We start from the raw sequence: 22,753 nt of genomic DNA on the forward strand, positions 1-22,753 counted from the left end.
TTGGAAATCATCAGCTACAGAGAATGGTGTTTGCTAACGAACAATGCCGAAAAAGTCAATGGACGTGTTATATTTTCCGGTGGTGAGCTCAAATATGAGATAATTCGGCATATTAACGGCATAGAACTTCAATTATGCTTTAGCGTCATCGAAAATTTGGATCATCGTCGAAGCATGACATCGAGGTCACGGCTGCCTTTTGGCTAATATTTTGTTTCACACATAATTGAACTATATTAATATCACCGTAATAGAAAAAATTCCTATAATTTGGTAAACATCTTTCTTTTATTCAAAATCAACATCGGCCCTTAAAATTTAACCACCCTTTATATCTTAATAAACTAGAGACATTGTAACGTCACTCCAGCTCCAGTCATCATTTTAAATTCGGCTGATACGATTTTAATGAAAAATATTACAAAAACTTTAAATTTGAAGGTAAACATTTGTTTTCCGTTAACAAAATTTGTCTGGATAAATATGAGTTTTGAAAAAATACCTTCAAATATCAAAGGAAATTTCAAAATATTGTAAAAATGATTAAAGAAATTTTCTAATTTTACAAATTTCTAATGTATATACATATAAAGATCTTCTGCATACAAATTTTTGATCGAAATCAAATTTAAATTCAAAATCTTGAAAACAAAACATTGATTTTGCGTTGTGGTTGGTACCGTCAACAGCATATTTTTTAAAAATATTTGATGTTAGAATATTTTGCTCACTCTTAAAACAAAACAAAGAAATTTAGTTAACTTACAAATTTTGAAATTATTTTCAATTTTGTATTATTAAATACTATAATCGGATTTATAAATTTCATACAAAATTATTGTGTTTCGAAATAATTTGAAAAAAACCCAATTTTATTTTTGTCGCAACAACGTTTTATTTATAAGAAAATTTTAAAAATATCAAGCTCCTTGAAGCAAAAGACAAAGTAAGTACTTACAACCTAGTTGTTTGTTTAAATTAGAAAAGTTGTATCTTGTTGGGTGGATTTGATAATAAAAAAAATCATGATTTAAGATAAACTTAAGAACCTCCCATTGAAGAAAATGAAGAGACTAAGACAACTTTTTTAAATAATTTTCTAATAAAGTCGAGTTTATGAGCTCAACAAAAAAGAGAATACAATTTTGTATCGTGTCTGTTTTAAAAATAGAACGCAATTCACATATTCAAAAAAATTAGAGGACATAAGCTCCTTTATTTCCAAAACCAATATTATACACTTTTATAACCAATAAAAGTTTAAAATTTAAATAAAATGTGTTTCCATTATCGAACATTAGCAATATTAGTAAATTAAAATTAATCTCGGATTGTAATCTAAATACAAAACAATCAATTAAAAAAAACTGCATCTCATTAATATTCCAATTAATATTCTAAACATAACAAAGCTTACAAAAACCTAAAAAATAAAAAAAAAAAACAATATAATTATAAATAATTTCAATGTGTTTTTTCCCTATAAAACAGAAAACACTATTAAATATTATGCAATAAAATAAACCATCGAATGAAATTGAATGTAATTTCATATTATAAGCTTTTCTATATTTCTATAAACAATATTTTATAATCATAATAAGCACCAATAAAATGTCTATCTAAAATAATTGTCAAGAGAATACAAATATAATTAGCTATACAGACAGAATTAACTTTTAATGATTAACACCTACATACGTATTGTATAAACAAACACACTCCCAAGCACACACACACAGACACACACACACATTATAAATAATTAATTACATTTGCATCAAGTACTCTCTCGAATTTATTGACCTAGCATAATACATACATATACCTATACGAGTATAGCCTAAGTAAATTTACACATTACGTATTTACACTGTTAGCTTCCATAATATAACGAGTAACGACCCTGGATATTAGTATCCCAAGTTAGAAGTGTCAGGTGTCAGAAGCTCATAGGTTACCATTCCCAACAAAATGTGACATCACAAGCAAAATGGATTTTAGGATAGGTAGTTGTAGTCGGCTTGACAGCACCAATCTTTATACCTTGTCATCGTCGTCGTCGTCGTGACGTTATGCCATTTTGAACTTTGCTATATTATAGGTAAGGCTGAATTTATCCTTCCCGTCCATGCCATTGTTGATAATGAATAAACAAGCGGGACCCTTTGCATTAGCATCACAACCTTATTGTACCACCATGTGATGATGAGGTCAACTGATGCATTTAGTCGAGCAGTCAACGTTGTTGTCACTGTTGCTGTCGATGCGAATGCCGATGTCACTGTAGTTGTAGCAGACACCCTAGTTCTCGTTTTCGTCGTCGTCGTAGTCATCATCGTCATAGTTGTCCTTCTCATCGAACACGAGTCAGTAACAAGTTTATCTGCCAAACAGCGACATCTACAATGGCCACAAGAAAACTGTTGACGTTTCCTTAATTGTCAATGGGACGTCATGATTATCACATCCGGCGCTGAGTTTCTGATGTCAATGAAAACCTTCGATGTTTCATCGAGCTTATGGTGTTTGCCCCCTCCCCCGCCACCGGTAGTGCCGACACTACTCCCTGTTTTAACACCAGGTGGCGCCGCCTGGTGCGAATGATGATGACCGCCTATCGTTCCGGTATTCGAGACAGGCTGCTGCTGCAACTGCTGCATTTGATGTTTCTGCAAGTGCTGTTGATGCTGATGATGATGGTGGCACATTTCTTGAGGTGGACGCATTGCAGGCGCCTGGGCAGGGTCTCCAGAGCTGGTGCTGTACATGTGACCGTGGGTGTGACTGTAATGATGCTGTGAATTATGCGAAGCGGTTCGGAGCCGTTCTTCCAGTTCGATGCTCTCAGGGTGATTGTTTATTGAGCTCTGGCGGGATAAGGTGCCGGATTTCTGGCCACCCCCATGAGAGGGAGGCGGTGGGACATCGTAGCCGAATGTTGAAAAGCGGATAGCTGCTGCCGTGGACTGATTCGGCGATGAGGAAGTTATCGATTTTTGCCTCGCCAGTTGTGGCTGAAACAACGACTCTCTAATTAAAATGTGAACAAAAAGAAAAAGAAAAAAACAAGAACAAAATTAGAGATTCAGATTCTGGCAGCAAAATTGGAATAGATTTAGGTTTTTGTGTGTCTTCCCAAAAAATTACCTACCGTGTCTGACAACCCATATCACAGACGTTACCACCGCCAACACCAGTTATGATTCCACGGTCAGGAGTAGATGAGTCATCGCAAAGGCTCGTTTGCACAACCATATCATGATGATGACGGAGGATACTGTGGTCCTTTAAATCGGTTTTGCCAGTCTGTACTGAAATGGGTACCGCCTCCCGGTAATAGCGTTGCGAAACATCATCAAGGATTTGAAGCGAGGTCTGTGAGTGTTTTTGTCTGCAAAAAATAAAATGAAATGAAACAAAAACCATTATAACACAAAATTTATAAAATCAAACAAAAAAATATGAAAAGGATCCGAATAGACAGAGAGTAGGGAGCTAGAAGTATAACCTGCTTAATAAGGTATACTGAAATTCTATAAATCTTGGTATTATACCAGATAATCCCCGTCTGGATCATTAGCTTTTATTTAAGAGGTCTTGGGATGAAACAATATCTTTATACTTGAGGTTGTAGGTATGTATATTTTTAAAGGGGCAGTTTTTGAAATCAAAAAATATAACGAGGTGAAAAAATCATTGTTTTCTTTTTAATACAATAAATAGATAAAGAAGCCTATTAAACTTGGATAGATAGAAGATGGTGCTGGAAAATATTATTATCCTTTTTTTTTTTTTCAAACATCGACTTAACAACTTGTACTTGAGACCAAGCGATTTGTGTTTTGTTTTTCAGTGTTTGCTATTTTGTTGTATGTATTACGAGTAAAATATAATGAGATTCTTAGGTCCAAAGCCCTAAGATTAATCTCTTTCTTGTAAGTCTTTCTAATATTACATAAGTTAGATCAAAATGTGAAATTTTAAATTTTATTAAAGTAACAACCATGAAACCGTCTTCTTTTTCATTTCTAATCCTTGCACTTTGGTGTTAAAAGGTTAAATATCACTACCGTATTGTTAGAGAACTATTCATAGTTCCAATGCAAGTTCCAAGTTCCAAGTTCCAAGTTCCTACCTCGAGAGAAAGCCAAGAAATACAAGGATTTTTATTGCTCGTCCTAAAAAAATAAATAAAATAATTATTAAAGACGAACAACAAAAATTTATCTTATCTAATCTACAAGGTAAAGGTGGAAGCAGTACATTTCGCGTCAATCACTGAAACAGGTTGACCACAATATGTCAAATTTTTATCATTAAATTGATTGGGACCTGCAGCCGTTCAAGATTCTCTTATGTGGTGCAATTATTCACTAAAAGTTTTGTTAAAAAAAAATTGTTTAGCGATATGACCTATTTCTGGAGGAATGGATACGTTGGCCAAGAAAGTTCTCAAATCAACAACGAAACTAATCCACATAAGTTCTATCCCAAAAATGTCACTTTTGAGCATTAATTTCGGATAAGGATCGGCGTATTTGGTGCATATTTTTTGAACGACGCTCTAGATACGTTTATTACCTTCGTCTGAAATGTAGCATATGGACAGGACACCAATCACGATGTAATTTCTATGTACCAAAGAGCTCAAGGATTTGAACAAGCCCAAGGCCAAAGTAAGCTTAGTTTCCAAATTATCGAGTTTGAACGATTAATTGATATCCATTTAAGAGCAAGTATTATTAGAAAACTTCCCTCCATCCTATAAAGTATAATATGGTTGCTTTCCTTGACATCGAAGCTGTTTTAAACAACGTGGACACATCTGTAATCAAATCTGTGGTAGGTAGAAATGGCAATCTCAAGGCTACCTAGCCTGAGATCCAATTAGCGCCTTTTGGATACCAAAAACTCGTTTGACCGGTGATTGAAAGGGACAGATTTATAGAGAAACTTCATAGTGATTATGTTAGAGCCATTTTGTCGCATTGAGAAAAAACATTAGGTCTCTAATCTTTGTATCAGATAGCTCATCAAGTTCGTGAAAGAATGCTTTTCCAAAGCATTTCATTCTGGTGTATGTCAAAGCAGGACATTTGCAGAGGAAATGGACTATCGTTTCACTTTCTCTTTGGTCACTACAACTACGGCAAAAGGTGTTGTAAGAGATACCAAACTTCTCTGCAAGAACTTCTATAGGCCAATGTCCGGTACAAACCGCAACAGTCCTGGCTTTGACAGCTGCCTGACTGTCTGTGAAGATAGCCGCATTTGGGTTTTGGTTTGGGCTTTGTTTAAGTATCTTACATGCCTCCCTAATTGCCAGCAGTTCAGCCTGAAAAATAGTCACGATGTCATCCTCCCAATCTTCTCTCGATGGAAAAATAACCTTAAAACCCTTACTAAGGTTCAAAGTAGGAGTGCAGTAGTCAGTGTCTACCGAGATAATATCTGAGGGAATCAATTTCGTTGTGTAGATGTGACCATAAGGTTTTGACAACCAGCTGTTTGATTCCTTCAGCCTAATAGCGCTGCAGGAAACTATGTATTTAATAAAAAGGTCGATTGGTAGAAGATCCAAAAAAACTTTTAAGAAGTCCGTTGGGCAAGTACGCATGGCCCCTGTGGTGCCCACGCAAGCTGTTCTCTGAACATTCTTTAGCTTATCAATATTATAGGCTTTGCTTAGAGCAGGCCACCACACAATCGAACCATATGTTATCTTCGACTGAAGACCCCACTTTTTGAAGAAAGTTTTGCTGCAGGCGTAGAAGGCAACACAGGCCTTCTTAACCCGTACTTCAATATTTAGTTTCCAGTTTAGTTTAGGGTCGAGTATAACTCCCAAATATTTTGCACTGGAAGACAATGATAGGATTTGACCGTTGAGTCGAGGTAGAGTGAAGGGCGGTACTTTAGTTTTGGTGTTAAAGAGCAAAAGTTCAGTTTTACTTTGGTTAACTCCACAACACGTGGCCTAGCTGCTAACTTTCTTCAAAGCTGACTCCGTGACTTCACTAATCACAGAGGTGTACTTTCCTGACACCAATAGCACCAAATCATCCGCATAGGCTACCGCATTCACTCCACATCTCTCTAATTTAACGAGAATTGTATCCATGACCAGAGGCCATAAAAGAGCTGAAAGGACACCACCCTGGGTGTTCCCCTACTCACGTGTTTTGTTGCGATTGTATTGCCCAGAGTGGCTCGAATCTTCCTACCACTGATCATGGAAATAATCCATTCTCGAATGAAGTCTTTAACACCGAACTTAACGAGCGATTCTTCTATGGATTCTGTAAGGACGTTGTTAAAAGCACCTTCTATGTCTAGGAAGTTGGCAAGAGTAAATTCTTTATAACGGATTGTTTGTTCTACAGTACGCACTACCTCATGGAGGGCAGTCTCCGTAGATTTGCCCTTAAGATAAGCATGCTGGGACCTGAGAGCTTTAGAGAGGTCGTCAAACTAGGAATTCTCTAATATGATAATCAAGAATGCGCTCCAAGGTTTTAAGCACAAAAGATGTTAAGGTTATTGGTCTCAAATCCTTCGCGGATTCGTGACCTCACTTACCCACTTTCTGGATAAAAACTACTTTGACCTGTCTCCACGAGACGTAAACACATGTTTTAGAAGAAGACATCCTTTGAAAACTTGTTCCAGCCATGGAGCTGCCGCATCATGCAACTTTTGAAGCACAACTGGCAGTATGCCATTCATGCCTGTGGATTTATATGGAGAGAAAGTATTAATGGCCCACAAAATATTTTCTCTGGTTATACGAAATTGACTTGCTTCACATGAGCTACGTTTAGCTCTGTGGTTTCAAGCGGTTCGGGGTTATCACTCTCGCAACCCGGAAAGTGCGTTTTCATCAGTAGCTCAAGAGATTCGGCTGGAGAGTCTGTCCAGGTTCCATCTGGTTTTTTTTAGAAATGAAGGATTACAATGTTCCTTCGATAAAACTTTGCTGAGCCTTACGGAGTCCTTTATGTCCTCGATTGATTGACAGTATTCTCTCCAGCCTTGTCTTTTGAATGATGATGAAATCTATACTTACATCTGAGAATGCAGAGGGTTCGCTTAAGGAGTTAATTCATTTAATGCTCACTAGCAGAATATTTAACTCAGAACTCAGCGACTATTCCGCTAAAAGATTCGTCAGCAGAGACAAGTTCAAATCTGATATCCACAAAATAAACGCTGGTGTACCCCAGGGCTCTATTTTGTCTCCGACGCTTTTCCTTATTTTTAAAAATGGTTTTTAGTATAAAACTTTTTATCCACTACATCGTTTCGCTGATGATTGTAACCTCAGATTTTCGTATTCATTTTTCGTCTCTTCCATGTTCCTCAAATGGGCACTACCAACGGCAGCGTATCATAAGCTCATTAAATTCAATCGTTGTTATAACCGTGAGCTAATGGAAAGCGTATTCTCAAATGACTCTTTCAGCAGCTCTGCATCAGCTCTAAAACGCAAGACAATTCTTCTTTAAAGATCTAAACAATCTCTATCATATTTACATAATCAGTCTTTCAAATTTCGTAAGTAACTCAAAATGGTTTAATTGGGCTCAGAAGACAGCCTCAATATTCATATGGTCTCACAATGGGCCAATAAACTAGCTTAAGTAGTATGGCTTCCTTCAATCTAAGCTTACCTAAACAAACCATGCTTAAGTCATGCAAAATTGGAAATTGAAATTTTGGGTGCCTATCCCTAGATCTCCAATAAGTAGTTTTATTTTGAACACTTGCATTTTTGGGCAGCTTTTAATTAATAATTAAAAACTACACCATTATTAAAAGTTTAACCATTCACACAAGAAAACTTTGAAATTCTTGAAGTTTTCCAGGCCATAGAGCCCATTGAAATGTAGCTTTCTATTATTAATAGGAAACCTTACTCTTTGCAATGAAAAAGGTATCCAATTTTTAATTTCTCTTAAAGATCCTTTTTTTTGTTTATTCTCAAAATGTAACCTCTATTTGAAAAATCCTAAATTTGATAGACATTGGCATCAATTGAAACAAATCATTTCAATGACATCTCTCTTTACAGTTAAAAAGTTCTTAATGAAAGACTCTGATAACCCTACATACAACTCATTTTGCTTTCAAATCAATATATTTTATTAATGTATGAATGCGCCCAGCCCAATATCTTTTAACAATAGCTATAGACCTAACCTACAAAAGTACTTATGGATATAGGTACAACTTTAAACCAATCAAATAATCAGTAGTATTGAAGACCTATACATCTACACATTTTCACATTTTAAATCATTTTACTTTATTTGATTTTTTTGTTCATCCTTCTTCCCACCACAATTTAGTCCTTTACAAATAGAAAAGGATATGTTTCTTGTAAACACACAAATTATAAAAACATATACATACAAATATTTCATCACTGATCTATATGTTAGGTCCTTTATATACCTTAAATAGAAATCCTAGATTCTTATCATGTACGTACCGGTTGATTTGTTAAAGCATTTCCAAAGCACTTGACCTTTTTCATTAACCCTCTACCCGTATAATCTTCCTTTTATCTGGTAAATTACAGAGGGTTCAAATTGACTGACCTTTTTATTCCTGGAATATCATCTATACGTAACCACTCGTATTATACTATATAGAGCAGATCCTTTCAGGAAAAAGGTTTTATGCAATTTGTCTCTTCCGCCACTTCCTATCTTTTTTTCGTCTTCCTTTGTTTTGTTTTCATTTGGCAAATATTATATTGACATTTTCCATATCATTTTTTTTTATTGCGTAAGGTCTAGAGATCCATTTTATTTTTGGTTTCGATAATCCCTTTTGTATTTCACCCAAAATCCAATATGTTTCAATGTGGACAGGACAGAGGACATATTCTAGCATCATCCATAAGGTAAGTTTAATAGTATTCATTTGTGTTGGTGATGGTTGGTGGCATTTCGCCTTTCATCCTGTCAATCAATAGATTCAGTGATTTATGACGAAACATTGTATAATCCTTATCAACATTTATGTTGCTATATAAAAACTTTAAGCTTTGCTCGATTATCTGAATTGATTGCTGAGGGGGACTAACGAATTAATGTGGTTTTTTGGGCTGACATTAAATCGAAAGGGTTTTTCAGCTCTGATTTTTTTTTCAAAAGAGAAAATTTGAATTTTTCAAATTGATAAATGACAACAAAGAACTAAAGAATCCTGCCAGGGACTTTTTATCTCAATAAACTTTCTTATTATTTATATTAATTTTTGATAAAAGATTGAAGAGTTAAAAGAGTTGATATATTTTCGTTTTTTTCTTGTTTTACTTGTATTTCGGTTTAAAATGATCCTACCTATATTATGTACTCTCTTTATGAAATGAATATATACCTTTTTCAATCAATTTTAAAATAAAACCCACGAAAATAAAGCGATAGGGATTTCAAGGAATTTGTAATAAAGAAAGAAAGTTAAATCAAATTTTCATCAGAATTTCGTTGTAGATCCTTTATTTACCTTAGATATAGACACAATTGGATGTATGTTTTTATACTCAAGTTGAGTGTTTCGAAATAAAGTGTATTTATTTTTTCATCGATGTTATTGAATTTCTTTTGTATGTCTTGAATTATTTTTTTTATTAGATTTATATTTTATGGCTTGATATAATTATGCTTTTAACAAGAAGGAGTTTGAGATTGAATGGATAATGAATTTAAGATCCATTATTATTAAGGGCTGTAATTTGAGAATTTTCCCCATTAGATTTAGCTGGAAATTAGAAACAAATGTGCGGTGACTTGAAAATTTGCGGAAAATAAAAAAAGAAAATAAATGTATAGAAAATTTCGATGTAAAATAAAATTTATTTTATCAGAAAATGTATTGAAATATAAAAAGATGTTGCTAACCAAACTAACAATCATAAGAACCTATGATGCAGCAAAAAAGACTTCTTTTTTTCTGAAGCAACACACTTATTTCGCTAATAGTTTTATAAAAACATTAATTTTGAAGGGATAAATATTTGAATTATTTTAATATAGGGTGATTTTTTGGAGTTTAGGATTTTCATGCATTAGTATTTGACAGATCACGCGGGATTTCAGACATGGTGTCAAAAAGAAAGATGCTCAGTATGCTTTGACATTTCATCATGAATAGACTTACTAACGAGCAACGCTTGCAAATCATTAAATTTTATTACCAAAATCAGTGTTCGGTTCGAAATGTGTTTCGCGCTTTACGTCCGATTTATGGTCTACATAATCGACCAAGTGAGCAAACAATTAATGCGATTGTGACCAAGTTTCGCACTTAGTTTACTTTATTGGACATTAAACCAACCACACGAATGCGTACAGTGCGTACAGAAGAGAATATTGCGTCTGTTTCTGAGAGTGTTGCTGAAGACCGTGAAATGTCGATTCGTCGCCGTTCGCAGCAATTGGGTTTGTGTTATTCGACCACATGGAAGATTTTACGCAAAGATCTTGGTGTAAAACCGTATAAAATACAGCTTGTGCAAGAACTGAAGCCGAACGATCTGCCACAACGTCGAATTTTCAGTGAATGGGCCCTAGAAAAGTTGGCAGAAAATCCGCTTTCGACAAATTTTGTTCAGCGATGAGGCTCATTTCTGGTTGAATGGCTACGTAAATAAGCAAAATTGCCGCATTTGGAGTGAAGAGCAGCCAGAAGCCGTTCAAGAACTGCCCATGCATCCCGAAAAATGCACTGTTTGGTGTGCTTTGTACGCTGGTGGAATCATTGGACCGTATTTTTTCAAAGATGCTGTTGGACGCAACGTTACGGTGAATGGCGATCGCTATCGTTTAATGCTAACAAACTTTTTGTTGCCAAAAATGGAAGAACTAAACTTGGTTGACATGTGGTTTCAACAAGATGGCGCTACATGCCACACAGCTCGCGATTCTATGGCCATTTTGAGGGAAAACTTCGGAGAACAATTCATCTCAAGGAATGGGCCGGTAAGTTGGCCACCAAGATCATGCGATTTGACGCCTTTAGACCATTTTTTGTGGGGTTACGTCAAGTCTAAAGTCTACACAAATAAGCCAGCAACTATTCCAGCTTTGGAAGACAACATTTCCGAAGAAATTCGGGCTATTCCGGCCGAAATGCTCGAAAAAGTTACCCAAAATTGGACTTTCCGAATGGACCACCTAAGACGCAGCCGCGGTCAACATTTAAATGAAATTATCTTCAAAAAGTAAATGTCATGGACCAATCTAACGTTTCAAATAAAGAATCGATGAGATTTTGTAAATTTTATGCGTTTTTTTTTAAAAAAAGTTCTCAAGCTCTTAAAAAATCACCGTTTACAAACAAAACATGACTTTTCATACAACTTTCGAATATTTTTTGGAATGCAAAGAACTTTGTTTTACATAAGGGAATATGAATACAGTTAGTCCGAGCTAAAGGGTAAACTGATAAGCATTCCTATTTATACGAAGGCAATACGGGTATTACGTTTGAGGTCAGGTATATGCAACTTTCAATTTCACTTAAGCACTGTTTTGTGAAAATATAAATAGAACAATGATAGGCATGATACCTTGAGGCAGGGTTCAAATGTCTCTACAAATATCTCAGTGATAGATTGATTACCCATTATCTATAGGGCTCTTTCTTCAATTTTGTCCAAAAGATTCAAGCACGTAATATGAAAATTATACAAGTTTTGGACAAATAAAAGCTTTGTAAATTTTTAGCCAGATCAGAAGTAGTACAAAACTTCTTGCGTCGTGGGCGAAAGCCTAAACAACTAGCAGCATTTTTGGGTATATCGAATATGTGATCACTCCACAACTGTTTAGTATCCTCGATGCAAGTACCACCCATGGAAAGTTGCATTGTGAGAGGGTTACGCTTTTGCGACTGTAGATAGAATTGAGTTTTCGAAGTGTTAAATTTTACATGGATTTTAATTCCCCATTTTTAACTGCTGTCAGAGCAGAAAATAATAAGCTTATCATACGCTCTCTTGGTAGTCCACATCCGAAGAACGAAGATGTGAAAACCTGAGTGTACTTTCTTCAGCTAAAGAATTAAGTAGGTTTGAAGTTTAAGACAAACGATCATTTATAAAAATATTTAAGAGTGTTGGACATAAAACGGAGCCCTGAGGCACACCAACTTTAATTTTGTGAATATCATTTGAACTCGTCCAATACAACTGGAGTTGAAAGGTCCAAAAGGTGATTTTTATCCCAACGAAGAAGAGATTCATCAATACCAAAACGCACGCATTTTCGATAAGGGATCTTGATGCCAAACTCTTTCAAAACCCTTTAAAAAAATTAAGTGCAATAATCTTTCTCTCTCCAAATTGATGTGAGGATTTGTTTCACTGTTCGGTAAAAGATCACCAGTGGACTTATTGCCATACTGCCGAACATTAATAAACTTTCGTTTTCCAAGATATATCTTAAGCTGCAAATTGATCAGAATTTAAATGACTATGAAAAGTGGGGACGTAAATGCAATCGGACGATAGTAAGAGGGCGAGAAAGATTAACCGTTCTTAAGGACAAGCTGGATAAATACTGTTTAAATCCACTCGGAAAGAGGCATGTGGAGTGGAATAAATGGAAAAGCTTACGTTAAGGTTTAAGAACACCTCTTTAGAATAACCGCAGGAACACTAACTGGGCCACTATATTTGCGCACGTAGTTTACAAATGACTAAAATTTGTGCTACCTTTGGGAAATTGTAATATTTTGTGTTGTAATTTCTTGTCAAGAAAAAAATTATTGCGTCGAATATGTCCGTTACATGGCTTTCTTACTTCTTTGAACTCATTTCGGTTGAAGTGCTTTTATATTGACCACATTTTCATTAAGATCAGAGTTAAGGCGCCTTTGTAAAAGCTGATAGGCAACATCATAGCTTACGTTAGCGGCATAAAGCTGTAACCATAAAGGTTAAATTCTGGTGATTTTACCAACCTGGGTTTCAGTCAATGCCAGAACAGCTGGCTTGTTAAAACCAAACACGAAAATATGATTTCTAGATGCTTTGAAAATCGATATCAATTTTGGATTTCACTTTTTTGTACTGAAGTTTTTAAGCAACGAGAATATTCAATAACTCACATTGTAAATAAAATATTGACATTTTTCAGAAAAAAATGTCTCATGATAGGTGAAACCTATGGGTGTTTATTTGACCCTATTTTTTAAGGTAACACAACTAAGTCGTAGTAAAAAAATGCCAGGAGGGTTCAACTTTGAATAAACGTAAAGAACATAATTTAAAAAAAATACGTTGGTTTATCGTGTTTAGTAATGAAACTTACCGCGGTGACAGAACCCCTGATACATTATCTCTCGAACGCTGTTTTGAACGGGACCTAGAACGCCCCATCTCATCCAGTTTACTCTCTTTCGATTGTCGGATATGTTCCTAAAAATTAAAATTATTCATTAAATATAATTTACATTAGGATTATTAATTTTTCTTATCAAAAAGATGTTAAACAAAGAAATTAATCAAAATAAAAAAAGTATATGTTACTATGTATTATAGAATATTTTAAAAATAAAATATAATATGTACGCATTTTATTCAAAAGGACAAGCAGAACAAAAAATTAAAAGCAATTTAATTATAGTTTTATAAAAAATTGATTTTAAAGTGGGAAAAATTGATTTATATTAATAATAAATCGTATCATATTTTTTTACTTTTCCTATTCAAATTGAATAAAAAACATTAAATAACAAAAAAAAAAAATAACAAAAACGCAAAAAAAAAGTAGCAAATAATAACGTGACTATATGAAATTTGATTAAAACATAAAACAAAAAAATCATCGAATTTATCACTGCCAATCTTTATTTCCACACACGAAACACGATTTAGAAGAATAATTTTATTCAATATATGAAACAAACAACAAAAATAGCTTAGTTTTTGTTTAAAGTTCAATAAAAGGACATCAAATTCAAGCGTTTTTAAAAATGATTTACCAAACACACGCAAACAATGACAAAATAACCATAAAAGCTCAACGCCACTCTGTCACACCAATGATAACAATTTGTTTTTGAATATTTTTAGCGATTTGATTTTATTTTTATTTTTGTCTATTAGCTTGAAACGTTACTTTTTTACAATGTAAAAAATTAATATTGTCGCCTCATCCGTTACTGTGGCGACATTGCTGCCATTTTCATCAGACCATTGCGGAATAACCACCACTTCCTGTGCTCTTTTATAAATCCTTATGCCTTGTGGCGATAAATTCAGTGACAACAACGTCGATTGATATTTGTTGTTTCGTTTTCTCTATTTTGTTGTTGTCCGCAAGGACATCGATTGGTGTTTTTGGCCGAAGGAACTATAGAATTCCTGGCCAGGATTTAGCTGTTATTTGTTTTTATTTTGTTATTGTTATGTTGGTTTTTGTTTTTGTTTTATTTTTTTCGATTTAGAAGGATACTGAATGGTCGTCCTCCAGATATGGAGAATCCAAATGGTAATCCTGCTGCTGATTATTATTGCAGGAGTAATTGTCTAAATTATCGATGATGTTGTTGTTGTATTCTTTATTGTTGTAATTCTTATTGCTATTTGTTATTTCGTCATAATGATGTTGATGATGAAGACAGTGATCCTGTTCATCGTCAGGCATTTGCGATGGTGTTGACGACGACGACGCCGACGAAGAAGGCGAAAATGTGGGGCACGTCGAAGAAGGTGTCAAAATTTCGGGATAATCAATGAAAAAATCATCCTGAAGTCCAACGAATATCGCTGTTTTCGGGGCATCCCGTACATATGAATCAATGTGATAGATTCCAGCGGGAACTTCCTGTGAAATAAAAATATGACACGACAAGGACACCAAACAGAAAACACAGAGAAGAGACATCACAAACAAAAACAAAAACTATAGCAGAATAGGATACTATTTTTATATATGTATGTATGCTTTATGCAGCACCGAATACAAACTGAGAGTGGAAAAATGTTTGCACGATGTGAGTTTTTTATTTTTGCTTTTATGGGGACAACGGATATGCTTGAATATGATTTTGTTGTTTGCTTTTTTTAGCCTATATAACACCGGGAAATATGCAATGAGTTTACAATCAGTGGTTGTTGAGGAATGGCGGGAGCGTTTTTTTGGCTGATACAATTATCTCTAGAAAAAAATAAAAATACAATAGCAACAATATCTATGGAGAACTACAACAATGGGGTAGGTGTGATTTTTCTTTTGGAATTTGTGTTTGTATGGGGAAAGCGAAATTACGACTATTTTTTGATCTGAATATGCGGAATCACTTGCAGAAAAAAAGGATTGTGATTTTATTTGATAGACAATATTGACATTTATTAATGCAATCAAACTTTAAAAACAAAAAATATTTAGAAAAGAAAAAAGAAAATGTCCTGAAAAAGCAATATATTTTTTTTTTCAAACTAAAACTTATTTTGTTTAAACAAAATACGATCTGTTAAAGACAATGAGGCAAGGCACTTAAGCTAGGATCACTTTGGCTTTTACCAATTAGTTGACAGAGTCAAATTTCCAAAATAAAGGGTGATGTTGAATGTGAGCGCGAGGTTTTTTTCTGCTTTTTGTTTGACATTTTTCAATTTAAGACAAAATCAATTTAAATTATCAACCTTCATAATCGAGCAACGCTTTAAAGTTCAGGCTTTTTATGAGACTTAGGGTTCAAATCAAAATGCATATCGTGGACTTCGTGATTTTTGGTCAATTCAATCTTGAAATGTGTGTACGAACCGGGTCTGTAGGAGATCCGAATACAAAGTGCATTCTTGTACAGCTTTTACTGCATGAATTATTGCTGCTGATTGCATCTCACACGCTAACAAGGTGCAATCAACTAACGAACTAAAGCCTTTTGACGATGACAAGCGTCGTCATTGAAAAATTGCAACAGTTGATGATCAATTTTCGAAGAAAATGATCTTCAGTGATAAGGCACATTTTCACCTTAGTGGATTAATCAAAAAGCAGAACTGTCGCATTTTGGCTAATATACAAAAGTGATTTTCAAAAAACCAATGCATCTACATAAGGAGGGGCTGGTGGCATCATCACGCCGTATTTTTCCAAAATGAGACCGGTTACTGTGGTGGTGTTCGCTACCGTGAAATAATAACGAACTTTGTACACTTTGAACACTTGCCACAAAACTAACGAAACAATGGCTGTTTTACGCAACAAATTTAATTGCCGTATTATCTCCACTGTTGACGATTTCAATTGGTCGCCAAAGTCATTTGATTTGACACCGTTATGCTTCTTTCTTTGGGGATATTTGTAGGTGTACGCCAATAAGCCAGTAATAACTTAACAGCTAAAGGATGAGATAATTAAGCTTATAACCTCAATTATGCCTCAGCATCTTCGAAAATTTGGACCGTCGTATAGAGGGGTGCCGTCGAGGTCGAAGCGGCCATTTGGCATATTTTTTGTTTTATACAAAATTGAACCACGCACAGTATTATCATAATAAAAATAAGTGAGAATAATTTATTTTTAACTCAAAATCAACTTCGGCCCTTAAAATTTTACGACCCTTCATTTATATTTGTAAATGATCAAATATTTCACACAGCGATTAAGTTTATCAATTTCATAATTCCAAACAAAAATATTTTTTCATAAATAAAAAAAGAAAATTTAAACAAATTAAAATGTATCTCTTATCAGAAGTATTCAAAACGAAATAATTCTTAAGAAGAAATATATTTTTAAAGTTGGTGCTTTTATAATTGTGACTAGATATTTGCTTAGATTGATTTCCCATTTTATAAAAAAATTTAATTTTCTCCGGAAAAAAAGCTTGTAATTCATGCAAATTTATAACCAAAATAATAATTTGGTTAGGGAACCACAAAAATGTATGATTATTCCGGGACCTTGGCTGGGGCTTTAAAATCATACGACTTAAACCACTTTTTTTGTGGAGTGGTCGAGAAGATCAAAACCTTGATAGAGAATATTTGGTGCTATATTACTGACATACGGCTTCTTTTTCTACAAAAACTATTTGAAAATTTGCCACTTGTCCAAAATCATTTAAAATATATTGACAAACTTTTATCTTGATTATACAGATACATTCTTGGCTATAAAATAAAACTGTATGCACTTGAAAACCACTCCTCTAAAAAATATTCTTTATTTTTATTATTTTTGTTTCTTTTTTTTATACTGTCAATCGATCGAAGACATAAAGAACTCTGCAAGGCTCAGCAAAGTTTTATCGAAAGAACATTGTAATCTTTCATTTCTAAAAAGGCCTGATGGAACCTGGACAGCCTTTCCAGCCGAATCTCTTGAGCTAATGATGAAGACGCACTTTCCGGGTTGCGAGAGTGATAACCCCGAACCGCTTGAAACCACAGAGCTTAAAGTAGCTCATGTGGAACAAGTCAATTCCGTTATAACCAGAGAAAATATTTTGTGGGCCATCAATACTTTTTCTCCATATAAATCCCCAGGCATGGATGGCATGCTGCCAGTTATGCTTCAAAAGTTGCATCATGTGGCAGATCCATGGATGGAACAAATTTTCAAAGGATGCATCCTTCTTAAACATGTGCCCATGTCGTGGAGACAGGTCAAAGTAGTTTTTATCCCGAAAGTGGGTAGGCGAGGTCATGAATCCAACAAGGATTTCAGAATAAGCTTAACATCTTTTGTGCTTAAAACCTTGAAGCGCATTCTTGATTAAAATATTTGAGAATTCCTAGTTGGAGGACCTCTCGAGCTCTCAGCATGCTTATCTTAAGGGCAAATCTACGGAGACTGCCCTCCATGAGGAAGTGCGTACTGTAGAACAAACAAACCATTATAAAGAATTCACTCTTGACACCTTCCTAGACATAGAAGGTGCTTTTAACAACGTCCTTACCGAATCCATAGAAGAATCACTCCTTAATTTCGGTTTAGAATACTTCATTCGAGAATGGATTATTTCCATGCTCAGTAGTAGGAAGATTCGAGCCACTCTAGGCAATAAAATCGCAACAGAACACGTGAGTAGGGGAACACCCCAGGGTGGTGTCCTTTCACCTCTTTTATGGCCTCTAGTCATGGATACAATTATCGTTAAATTAGAGAGATGTGGAGTGAAGGCGGTAGCCTATGCGGATGATTTGGTGCTATTGGTGTCAGGAAAGTACACCTCTGTGATTAGTGAAGTCACGGAGTCAGCTTTGAAGAAAGTTAGCAGCTAGGCCACGTGTTGTGGAGTTAACCAAAGTAAAACTGAACTTTTGCTCTTTAACACCAAAACTAAAGTACCGCCCTTCACGCTACTCAATGGTCAAATCCTATCATTGTTTTCCAGTGCAAAATATTTGGGAGTTATACTCGACCCTACACTAAACTGGAAACTAAATATTGAAGTACGGGTTAAGAAGGCCTGTGTTGCCTTCTACGCCTGCAGAAAAACTTTCGGCAAAAAGTGGGGACTTCAGTCAAAGATGATCTTATGGACGTACACAGCCGTAGTACGTCCAATCTTAACATATCGTTCGATTGTGTGGTGGCCTGCTCTTAACAAAGCCTATAATATTGATAAGCTAAAGAAGGTTCAACTTGCGTGGGCACCACAGGGGCCATGCGTTCTTGCCCAACGGACGCCTTAAACATTATTTTGGATCTTCTACCAATCGACCTTTTTATTAAATACATAGTTTCCTGCAGCGCTATTAGGCTGAAGGAATCAAACAGCTGGTTGTCAAAACCTTATGGTCACAGCTACACAACGAAATTGATTCCCTCAGATATTATCTCGGTAGACACTGACTACTGCACTCCTACTTTGAGCCTTAGTAAGGGTCTTAAGGTTATTTTTCCATACAGAGCAGATTGGGAGGATGACATCGCTCAAAGATGGAGTAAGAAGTTGGTTCTGGGATCTTTTCTGAGTCCCTAAATGTCGCTAAATCCCTTAGGCTTCCTGACTTTGCTAGCGTTTTTCAGCCTAAACTGTTGGCAATAAGGGAGGCATGTTAGATACTTAAACAAAGCCCAAACCAAAACCAAAAATGATTCTATCTTTACAGACAGTCAGGCAGCTGTCAAAGCCATTAACTCGGCTATATCCTCATCTTAATTGGTCCAGCAATGTCGCGATGAGCTTGCGAGCCGAATATTAACCTCGGTGTCACCTTGATCTGGGTTCCGGGCCATAGTGGTATCGTGGGAAATGAACGGGCTGACGAGCTAGCCAGGCAAGGATCGGCCCTTCATAGCTCATTTGCGGAAATGGTTAACATTCCTCTTGGAGCTGTGAAGAGTAAAATCTTTTCTATCTACCAAACTGAATCAAACCGAAGGTGGAGCAATTTACCCAACAGCATTATATCTAGTAAGATATGGCCCACCTATAATAAAACCCCTACAACGATCTTCTATGCAGGCCAAGGCAAGACATAGCCAGGCCAGGATTGTTGCGGTTTGTACCGGACATTGGCCTATAGAAGTTCATGCGAAGAAGTTGGGTACCTTCTACAACACCTTTTGCGGTAGTTGTAGTGACCAAAGAGAAAGTGAAACGATAATCCATTTCCTCTGCAAATGTCCTGCTTTGGCAAACACCAGAATGAAATGCTTTGGAAAAGCATTCTGTCACGAACTTGATGAGCTATCTGATTCAAAGATTAGAGACCTAATCTTTTTTCCCAATGCGACAAAATGGCTCTTACATAATCGCCATGAAGCTTCTCTATAAATCTGTCCCTTTCAATTAAAGGTCAAACGAGTTTTTGGTATCAAAACGGCGCACTACAGCGCTAATTGGATCACAGGCTAGGTTGCCTTCAGATCGCCATTTCTACCTACCTACCTTTTATTATTTTTTTAATTTTTTGTTAAATGCAAAAACACCCTTTTGACTTTGGTGACCAATTATTTCGTCAAATATTTTTGAAACATCCTTGAAATTTCTACAAAGAATTTAAATACTTGCGTACCGTGTTGGGAACTCCCACATGTCTTGTCTAAGCATAAACTTCAAAAAAAAAAAAATAACGTTTTGCTTGTCTTGCATTCACAAATTGTATTTATGTTAATTTTTGAAAAACATGTTGCAACATTTGCTTTTAATATATGAACATTTAGTTTTAGTAAAATTCAAAACAAAAAAGGTTGTTGATTAAAAACAAATTGCTAGTCAAATTCCATAGAAATGGAAAGACATAAACATTTCTTATAAAATAATGTTCTCACTTACAAGTTTCTAAGACTTTAAGTCCTCATCTAGCTTTTTTAAGGCCACGAAAAATACTAACTTTTCAAACAGGTTGTTTCTACCCAGTTGGAGAAATTTTTCTTAAGATCATAATTTGAGCTTGAAAACAGAAGCACTGGGTTATTCGATACAAATATTTTTGGTTCTGGGTTTAAATGTAAGCCATTATGCTTAACTAAATTTTCACATTTGATATTAAATCAATCTATACTATAAAGCAGTAAGACGCATATCAAATGATGCGTACATGAGTACGAATAATTTTCCAAAGTCTAAAATTTCATCGCAAAACCATTCAAATAGAAGTAAACCTAATTCCTTAAATGTCTCAAAATCTAAGGCAGAATATCAATCTTATTTTCCTTTAATAAATATTCATCCTTAACATCGACCCGATTCTCATAATATTTCAGCCTTAATAATTTTGGTCAAGCATTAATTGTTTTAATTTTATAGATCATTGCGCATATTGTTTAGACTTAATGTTTTCTTGAGAGTCCAAGCATGTATACCAACAACTACAAATGTCATGAGAGATCCCAAAGGACACTCGGTTCTTCAAGCTTCCAGCATCAGTTCGTTTGAATGGGAATAAGGAGTAACTAACTTATACAAATGCATTATAATATTATTTTTCATATCAGGTTTATTCTAGTTGTCTTTTCTATATAATATATACAAATGTTCCTATAGATAAGGTAAGGAAAAGGATGGAATACAGATAACTGCATAAGACCAGACAAGCTGCAAGTTATTAATTATATTACCTACTCCTAGAGAGGATGCTATCTTCTTGTCTCGCATTATGCATTTATGCAAAGTCCTAACCGATAGCCAGTAATTTGTAGCCATCATCAAGATGACAAGGTAATCTCAGTTTAGTCCTTTAGCTCTGTCTGTCTCTTTCCCTATATCTCTTTCTCAGCTTTGTTGATTTATGGAGAAAATCAATTTTCATTTTCCCACGTAACTTATAATATAGTAAATATAGATAGATACACCAATCTGTTTGCCAAAGACAATGGTGGTGGAGGAGGAAAGCGGGGTGGGGTTGCTAGGGATGTTTTATGCTTAGAGTATCATAGATAAATTGGGGATAATTTGCACACATAGTTGTGGGGGGCGAGACACTTATTCCTGCTACGTCTACGTATGCACATAAGTTTGTATTAGGGTACACTCGACTCGTACAAGGACAAAATCATTAATCTTGACACACGCAGCGAGGAGCATTGACACTGAACTATTGTATTGTTATTATTTGTTGCTTTTAGTTACAAGCGTAAGCGTTTAATAGTTTATTGCAGCTTGTTGATTATCTGGTTCAAATGTTTGAATATACATTTTCTCTTAAACATAAACTATATAAAATTATTTATCCGGAAGGGTTGAATTAATAAGACTAAACTATTCGAGAAGTTCTAGATGGTTGTTAATGAACAGTCATTGTATGCAAACTCGAGACCGAGAGCAATAAACATAAACTAGCTACGGATCATGGACAAAATATTTGAAGATTATTGTAAAAAATTGTTTTTCACCCTATTTTAAGGTTGAATTTAGTTTCAAGTAAAGAAAAAGACAAAATGATAGTTTATTTGTATTATTCCCGGAATAAGCTTTTTAATTCTGTACGAACATCACTTTTTTTTCTTCGGAAATAACTTGCAATCTTTAAAATCCAATGTCATAGTTTTTCAATCATTTTCTATTTCTTGTATTTCTTTGATATTGATGCAATAGCAAAATAGATAATGGATTATTCGGAAATTTGTAAAATCGAGATAATGAACATTTTTCCGAACAGCTTAATGAATTTTAGGAAGTGAAAATTGTTTTTTTTTTTTTTGAAAAAGAAGATACATACATTATTGATTTGTATAATAAGCATCAAAAAGTCTATACTTTACTTGAAATTAGTTGTTTTTGATTATAATTTTAAGAAATGAACAATAAGGTACATAGAACTGATACTTCATCAAAAGTTTTGTAAAGACGAAATATAAAGTGACATCATTTCTGACAATCTTCATTTTTTTACATGGTGAAAAAAGATAACTTAAATGTCAAAAATATCGACCATGCTCATTTTTAAGAAACTGATAATTTTTCAATTATAATTTTCTATTGAAAAACTAAAAAGGTTAACTTCCTACAAATCCATGGTATAAGTTAAGAACATCTTAAGTTGAGCTGAAACAAAAATTAAGAAACAATGTTTAGAGATCAGAGCGCCCTTTTTACATTTACTGTGCAACTATGTAATCTAATCATCTTGTGGTTTCGTTAGTCTTTTAGGTTTTAAAATTTAAACAAAAAGGACGTCATTATATTCTGATTTTTTCTTTAAAAAATTATAGTAACAAAAATTGATGTAAAAGTCCATTGATGAAAAAGTAAACTTTTAAAAACTTTTATGTGGAAAGCTATATGGATATTTGTATACTATTTTCTTATGTTTTTAAAACTTAGTTTAGGT

The 22,753-nt window shown here is 34.7% G+C and overlaps 1 protein-coding gene across 2 annotated transcripts in view; it reads right to left on the reverse strand.

Moving 5' to 3' along the window:
• Positions 1 to 1,780: 1,780 nt before the first annotated feature.
• Positions 1,781 to 22,753, reverse strand: part of LOC129944563 (neuropilin and tolloid-like protein 1) — a 217,089-nt gene continuing 196,116 nt past the window's right edge. Inside the window, exons 11-13 of one of the 2 annotated variants that reach the window (XM_056054088.1) lie at positions 13,326 to 13,432; positions 3,155 to 3,394; positions 1,781 to 3,033 (exon numbers count right to left, since the gene is read on the reverse strand). In XM_056054088.1, the coding sequence (XP_055910063.1) occupies positions 2,445 to 3,033; positions 3,155 to 3,394; positions 13,326 to 13,432 (936 nt within the window). In that variant the 3' untranslated portion in view covers positions 1,781 to 2,444. Of the gene's footprint in view, positions 3,034 to 3,154; positions 3,395 to 13,325; positions 13,433 to 14,135; positions 14,844 to 22,753 lie in introns of those variants that run through there. The other variant, XM_056054089.1, reaches the window with a different exon arrangement.

The sequence above is a fragment of the Eupeodes corollae genome, chromosome 2 (assembly GCF_945859685.1).
Source record: "Eupeodes corollae chromosome 2, idEupCoro1.1, whole genome shotgun sequence".
Taxonomy (NCBI): Eukaryota; Metazoa; Arthropoda; class Insecta; order Diptera; family Syrphidae; genus Eupeodes; species Eupeodes corollae.